This window comes from Rutidosis leptorrhynchoides, chromosome 2 (genome assembly GCF_046630445.1).
Source record: "Rutidosis leptorrhynchoides isolate AG116_Rl617_1_P2 chromosome 2, CSIRO_AGI_Rlap_v1, whole genome shotgun sequence".
In the NCBI taxonomy this organism is placed as follows: Eukaryota; Viridiplantae; Streptophyta; class Magnoliopsida; order Asterales; family Asteraceae; genus Rutidosis; species Rutidosis leptorrhynchoides.
Window position 1 is genome coordinate 466,907,160 of NC_092334.1, and position 8,150 is coordinate 466,915,309.

At 32.2% G+C, this 8,150-nt stretch overlaps 1 protein-coding gene across 1 annotated transcript; it reads right to left on the minus strand.

Moving 5' to 3' along the window:
• Nucleotides 1–538: 538 nt before the first annotated feature.
• Nucleotides 539–3,742, minus strand: LOC139889353 (uncharacterized). The gene is made up of 4 exons (XM_071872311.1): nucleotides 2,330–3,742; nucleotides 1,457–2,236; nucleotides 896–1,267; nucleotides 539–742 (listed from the first exon to the last, which is right to left on the minus strand). The coding sequence occupies exons 1-4, from the start codon at nucleotides 3,740–3,742 to the stop codon at nucleotides 539–541; spliced, it is 2,769 nt and encodes a 922-aa protein (XP_071728412.1).
• Nucleotides 3,743–8,150: the final 4,408 nt, after the last annotated feature.

An 8,150-nucleotide genomic window follows, 5' to 3' on the forward strand; every position in this document is an offset into this window, starting at 1 on the left:
GATGTCTGACTTTATTTTAACCAAATACTCCGTAAATAATAAATAATTTTCTTTTTTTCTAATTTTGTTGTAAAAGTAGTATTTATTTATTTTTATTTTTTGACAAAATAGTATTTTATTTTATTCATTATAACTTATATAAATTATGGGAACTGATATTTCCAAATTCATTTTTGATAAATCCACTTAAGTTTACTGCAATGCCCTTAAATGATGTGTTATACAAGTTTCATGTTAAAATTTATTTAAGAGTATTTTAGGGAGATGTGTTTAAAGAGTTGTGGATCTATCAAAATTTCATTTGGAAATATCATCTCCCATAAATTATATGTCAAATTTTATTATACAAATTCAAAGTGCAAATAAAAAAAAAGAGTATTAGAAACTTGAATAATTAAAACAAGTTGGTTTAAAATATATAAACATTTTAATATACAAAATAAAATACAATCTGATAAAATACATTTTTATCGATTTTATTAAAAAAGGATAAAAATTAAATCATTTAAATAAAGTATTATTACCTCAACGATACGCGTCAGACCTCGTCTCCTTCGTGATGGTCATCTCGAAAGTACAAAACATCAATATCATTAAGAACTTCTTTTCTAGACTCAATACCAACAGAAAATGGTGGTAACTCGTCAAATTGGTCGTACTCCTCCTCATCCACAACATTGTCGACACCAACTATACGTCGTTTTCCGTGCTGGACAACGTGCCATCTAGAATCATTTGGGTCCTATACATAGAATACTTGGGTGACTAGTTTTGACAGAATGAATGGTTCTGATGCATATCCACTACTAGAGAGATTAACCGTAGTAAAACCGTCAGCATCAACTCTAACACCTTTTTCGTTGTCAACTCACATACATTTGAACAAGGATATAACGAATGAACCATAATTTAATTCCCATATTTCTTGAATGACACCATAATAAGAGTTTTTAGCGATCCTTAATCTTTCTTCACGATTAACCGTGGTTACTTCAGTTGAAGAGGCTATAACTGTCACTCCACTATTTTGCACCGTACTCTTTTCATCTTGTTCTTTAGTGTAAAATGTATATCCGTTAATATCGTAGCCTTGATATCTTATTACGTGTTTAGGACCGAATCCTAATTCTTCTACTGTTTTCTCAACATTTGGAAGTGTACTCCTGACTTTATTTTTCAACCAATCTGAAAATGTTCTATTATGTTCTTTAGCCAACCATGATGAACTCTTTTGACTATATTTGTTTCTCAACAATAATTGGTGCTCCTGTATGTATGGATCAATACATGTAGTGTGTTGTAAGACAGTAAAATGTGCGTCACGCAAATCATTGACATTCGAGACATCTCTTTTGCGCCCAAGTGTCCCTTACCCAGTAAGTCTACCTTTGTGTCTACTTTGAGGAATCCCAATACTTCTATATCCATTCATATAGTCTGTGCAGAACTCGATCACCTCCTCAGAAGCATATCCTTCAACAATACTACCTTCTGGTCGGTTATGGTTTCTTACATACCCTTTTAAGATACTCATATATCTTTCGAATGGATACATGTACCGTAAAAAAACTGGACCGCATGCCTTGATTTCTCCCACAATATGAGATATCAAATGGACCATGACATCGAAAAAAGAAGGTGGAAAATACATCTCAAGTTCACAAAGAGTTAATATGATATCTTGTTGATATTCATCCAACTCCTCGGGATCAATAACCTTCGAATGGATTCTGTTAAAAAATAAGCAGAGTTTTGTTATTGTACGCCGAATATGGTCCGGTAATATACCACGAATGGCGATAGGAATCATCTGAGTCATTAGTACATGACAATCATGTGACTTCATACCAATCAACTTCAAGTATTTCAGCGACACCAACTTCTTAATGTTAGCTGAATAGCCAGACGGAACCTTAATACCATGCAAAGATTGACAAAATTTAGTTTTCTCGACCTTAGACATGGTGTAACAAGCTGGCGGGAGAAATTTAGTGCACCTTCCATCGATATCTTGTGGTGCAAGTTCTGGTCTTATTTTCATTAACACCATATCTTCTCGAACATTAAGTCCATCTTTTGTTTTTCCTGGAATGATCAACAGTAGACCTATTAAACTTTCACAAACATTTTTCTCAATATGCATAACATCAAGACAATGACGTACGTGCAAATGCTTCCAGTACGGTAATTTCCAGAAGATAGATTTTTTCTTCCATATACCTTTGGGAGGAGTACCCTTTTTTTCCCAACACAACGTCTATATCAGCAATTTTGGAGAATATAGTTTCTCCATCCAATGGTGGTCCTAGCACTCTTACCTCGACCTTACCATCAAATAATTTTTTTTCTTACGGTATGGATGCCTCTTTGAAAGCGATCTTCGATGTCCCATGAATACTAGTTTCTTGCAATTTTTCAACCAAAGCGAACAAGTATCGTCCCCACACACGGGACATGCTTTTTTCCCTTTCGTACTATATCCCGACAAATTACCGTACGCAGGAAAATCATTGATGGTGCAAAAAATCATAGCCCGTAATTGGAAGTACTCTTTCTTGTACGCATCATATACTTCTACGCCTGTATGCCACAATTGCATCATGTCATCAACTAATGGTTCTAAATATACATCTATGTCGTTACCGGGTTGTTTTGGGCCTTGAATCAAAAGTGACATCATGATGTATTTTCGTTTCATACATAACCAAGATGGAAGATTGTAAATACACAATAGAACTGGCCAAGTGCTATAGCGACTACTTAAGTCTCCAAAAGGATTAAATCCATCTGAACTGAGTCCAAACCGAATATTTCTTATTTCATCTCCAAATTCTTCAAAATCATTATCGATATTCCTCCATTGAAGTGAATCAGCAACATGCCTTATCTTTCCATCCCTTTTACGCTCTTCCGCATGCCAACGTAATAATTTTGCATCTTTGACATTTGCAAATAATCTCTTCAATCTTGGTATGATAGGCAGATACCACAATAATTTTGCAGGAGGGCCATTTTCTGTCACGTCACTATCAACATTTGCTGGTTTTCCATGTTTATACCTAGATGTACCACATACCCTACATTTATGAAGGTTTTCGTCTTCATTTCTATACAACATACAATCATTTGGACATGCATGTATTCTTTGTATCTCTAATCCCATTGGGCACATAAGCTTTTTCACTTTATATGTTGAAACGGGCAACTCATTATCTTCGGAGAGCATTTTATGTAATAACTCTAATAAGCTTGTAAAACTGGTGTCGCTCCAACCATTATTTGCTTTCAAGTTAACCAATTTCACCACGGCAGAAAGTTTTGTAAAATTCATACAACCGTTATATAATGGTTTTTCCGAGTCAACAAATAGTTGTTGAAATTTATCATGATATTTTTTAGCAACATTATCCTCCAGATCGTGTAACATGTCATCAAAATTGTCTTCATCACCATTGTATGATTCTTCAACATTAACATCATCATCAACATAATCATTGACATCATCATTGGTATCATTGCAATATGGAACCCGTGGGTTACTATCAACCAACGATTCACCGTGAAAAGACCAGCAAGTATATCCTCTCGTAAACCCGTTTAATAATAAATGATTTCTGATTATAGTAGAATCACTGAAGCACTGGCCATTTCTACATTTTCTACAAGGACAGTGAATTATGGTCTTATGTCTGTTCACACGATCATCCTCGGCAACTTGAATGAAATATGACAATTTTTCCATGTATTCTTTGCTAACACGTCTTATGTTGTACATCCATCTGTCCCGATCAATCTATATTTTAAAAAATGGTTATCGAATAACCATGAACAAGAAAACACAAATTAATTATATTACGATTTCAATAAGCATGAAGAGGAAAATAAAATCTAATTATATATTTCATCTTCAGTTAGTTATTCATTTATTTTTTAAACGTTCAACTAACTAACCGTTAAACATTTTTTTAACCTACCGTTTCTTAAAATTTAATTTAATCATTCGTCAATCGTTTTTTTCCCGTTCAATTTTCACTTTTTTTATTTTTTTTATTTTTTTTATTTTTTAAACATTCAATTAATCAACCGTTAATTGTTTTCGTTTACCGTATAATTAATCGACTGTTCATCGATCAAAACCAACTGTTAATCGATCAAAACCAATCCTCAACGAAGCGCGAATTTTTTATCCTCCTTTGTTTTATTATAAATATAATATAATAATAATAATAATAATAATAATAATAATAATAATAATAATAATAATAATAATAATAATAATATAATAATAATTATTATTATTTTTATAATAATAATAATTATAATTAATAATAATAATAATAATAATAATAATAATAATAATAATAATAATAATAATAATAATAATAATAATACGTTATTGTTTTTATAAAAATAAATTAATAACCCGCCATTACCCTCTAATTAGCCCGCCATTACTTTAGTTTCCCTCTTTTTTATCTCCTACCTCCAGCTACTCTTATCAATTTTAGGGCTGTTTCAAATTGTATATATGATCTAATTAATATCTCGTGCAATAGATAATGAAAGCAAGATAACCATCTATTTCACTTTAGGGTTTCCGAATCGGCAACATAACATCTGGATTATCTCGCAAGATAAAGATTTTTACTCAGGTTTGTGTGTTCTGAACTCTTTTTATTTGATTTATACTTGCTTGGTTACTGCATATTTGTTATTACAACGCCGATTAACTTACAATTGTACTGTTGTATTTGTAAGTGTATTCTGCACTGTGTTACCCCTTTTTCAGAGGCGGAGTTTAATTGAGACAAAAGAGGGCAACGGCCTCCCCTGACTTTTAGGTTATCAGTATAATTTCATAATAATCAAAGGGTTAGTAAAATATATAGTGTATTAGGCCTCCCAAAAATTCACCGCCTATACTATCTTTTTTCTTTTTTATTCATAGAACCGTCCTTTCTGTCATCCAAAATTGCTTTCAAAACTGATAATTGATATCCCAAAGTGAAATCATTATTCATTGCTGTAAGTTAGCTTTTATTTATGTACGTTAGCTATTAATGTAAGTTTTTGCACTCTGTACGAGTAAGTGCTGTATGAAAATAGTAGACAGCAGCGATTGCAGTACAGCAGTGACACTTGAGAGTCTGTATCTTGTTGGTTATCTTAGGTGATTACTTATTTTTAAAGGTAGTTTGTAATTTTGATAGTATATGATTAAAAACTTGTTTATTTATTTATTTTTTATTTTATTTTTATTTTTTTGTTGTATGTAGACTGCAACGGTTATTGAGAATTCTGAAGTGTCACGAACAACACCATCAGTTGTGGCTTTTAATAAAAAAGGAGAACTTATTGTTGGTACGCCATCTAAGCGTCAAGCTGTAACTGTGTTGTATGAAATATTAATATCTTGACTAACGGTATAACCATCGTTGTTTCCTATGGTGTTCAAGTCAGTTTTCTGAACTTTGTAGTCATTGTTTTGTGGGGGTATTTGTGTCTTTACTCTTTTAATGAACTAAAATGATTCACAGATTCACAAGTTCGTTTTATTAACTAGTATATATATCATGGTTTAATCTTCCCCTATCAACTATTGAAAAGTTTTAAACTTACAGGTGTTAGATGTGTCATGGTACATGCCCGACGAACAATGAAAACAGCTTAAAGAGTTTAAGGTATCTATTGTTTGATCAGTTGCATACATATTTATGCATACCGGGTCTTAGAAAGAGTTAACATTTTGTTGATGTTTTGGTGCAGTCACTTAAAAACAGAGGAGGACTATTTTGGGGTTTTGTTGAATCTTTCACCACCAACGTTTAAAATGTCAACGATGGTTTGCAAGGAGGTGTCCATGAATTTTTTGCTAATTCAAAAGTTGTCTCAACCACAGTTTTTTTGAAAGTAACAACGTCTTGGCCATCTTTGTTAGTCATCTTATGATGAATTCAATAACAGTCAAGTTATACTCAAAAGTGGCTATTTACAAATTTTAGACACTTGAAGCTACATAGTTAGTTTGTATTACTTTATATGGCCCATGTGTCATTAATCGGTTTGAAACACTATTTTCCTTTCGTGCACCTAACGTTTCTTATAGTGTGACTTCCTGTATACCATATGCAGATAGTGTATTTAAAAACAGCAGCAGACATTTTGGGGGTTTGTACTTCAAGTTTGCATTTGCTGTTTTATCTTCTTTACGGTAATTTATTTAATGGTTGTACTTATTGCGGATGACTTATATTTTCTTATGGTTGCTATTTTCTGATTTCTATTTCATGTATGGTACTTATGGTAACAGTTGATGACCAATGTTGCAGCTGTCAATAATGGTACATTTTATTTACTGGTCTTTGGGTTTGTTGAAGTACTCTATATTTCAAATATAGAAGGTATTCATTGCGCAACCAATTCAGTATCGACTTCTGCTAATATGAAGGTATAATTTTTTACATTTGTTTAAAGTTGACAGTAACATATATTTTAAGAATGTTATAATGGTTAATTACCTAATTGATATTTTATTTAGATCATTCACCATGCTAAAGGCAATAGTTAACTGTTTATTAATGATGTTTGACTAGCAACCTTATATGTTACTGTGTGTATATACATCCAAATAAAGTTAATACTCTATACAGGTTCGCAACGTTGATAATAACTAGATAATAACTACCGGTACTTATAAAGCCTATGTGTAGAGATTAAGGTATTTAGGTTATAGGTTCACAACGTTGATAATAACTACCGGTGCATATAAAGCATATGTGTAGAGATTAAGTTATTTATGTTGACGTATTCATATGAAAGGGGACTACATTTGTGACTTTATTGTATACTACTAAATTGTGTGACGTTAAAATTGTGTTTAGGAATATTGTATGATAGTGTAATTAAAAATTTTGCTATCTTGCCATACTCAGAAGAAGTGAAGTATTTGCGAGTTGTTTTTTTTTTTCATCGTACCAATATACCAAGTTACCTAGAATATACGTGCTTATAACACCACATGTGAGATTTTTAACCACATAAAATTTCTCTTCCGACTGCTTTGTAACAGAAAGCTAGCTCACCGCCTTGCAACGCGTGGCTAACCATTAAATTGTTTGTTGTCGGTGGATAAGAAAGTGGCACAATAGAACTATGATGGCTCTCCAACAAGGCACGCCCCTGACGAGGACGATGAGGTCATTTTAAAGCCAGTGGTTCTACCCTTAAATTTAATATCTAAATTTGCCACTTAAAATTTTTGGATTTTATGGGATTTGTTGACTGATAGTTGTGGATGGTCATGTAAATTCATGTTATTTTTTTTTGCCATATTATCTACTGATGATATTTAGTTAACAACATCATCTAGTGTAGGTACAAACATCTGCTACTACTACTATTTAGTTTCCTTTTTTGTTCTGCAATTCGTAGATTACATGTAATCTAGGAGGCAAACGTTTCTTATTTGATTGTGAATAGTCTAACAAATCGATCCATATGTTTACATGTTTTTCAGGTAGCTACATTTATCTCTAAGGAAAAGAATTGGCTAAGTTGGCAGTTGCACATAGTGCTATTATCGTGTACATATAATGAATGAAGAAAAAAGTATTGCAAGGCAACTAAACCAGGCATGAGTACCTAGACCATTGCCTGCTATCAAGAACTATATATATATAGCTAGAATGTTTTAGAAAAATACCTTGTTTTCACCCATCGTGTATATTTTATTGAATTCTTCAACCTACTAGTGTGTTCCCTTGTATGCGATTTATATGCCCTAGCGATCATACAAAATATAAAATATTCATTAGACACAATGTTTTTGTATATATACAAAATGAAATTTAAATAGCTAAATCAAGTAAAAAAGGATGTACCTTCTTTAATTTCTTGTTGATAGAAATCGTAAAGAACTTTCTAGCTGTAATATGAAAGCGATAGAAATAGAAATAAGGTGATAGCATAAATAACTACGGAGTATTTGTTTGTAATTTGAAAGTGATACAATCAGTTATTTGCTGCTAATATTTATACCGTATATATGAGCTAAAAAAGGAGCGAGTCTTGTGGAGTTAATTATCCGTTGTACATGACTGATTCTTCTTATCTAGACCGGTTCATAATAACTAGACCGGTTAATAATAATC

What these genes read in the sequence shown, in the direction of transcription:
- LOC139889353 (XM_071872311.1), bottom strand. Translation starts at nt 3,742, where the DNA reads ATGGAAAAATTGTCATATTTCATTCAAGTTGCCGAGGATGATCGTGTG. An exon ending in AAGGATATGCTTCTGAGGAG is followed by an intron (nt 1,268 to 1,456) that starts GTGATCGAGTTC and finishes CCATACATACAG; the next exon opens with GAGCACCAATTATTGTTGAG. An exon ending in AATTAAATTATGGTTCATTC is followed by an intron (nt 743 to 895) that starts GTTATATCCTTG and finishes TTCTATGTATAG; the next exon opens with GACCCAAATGATTCTAGATG.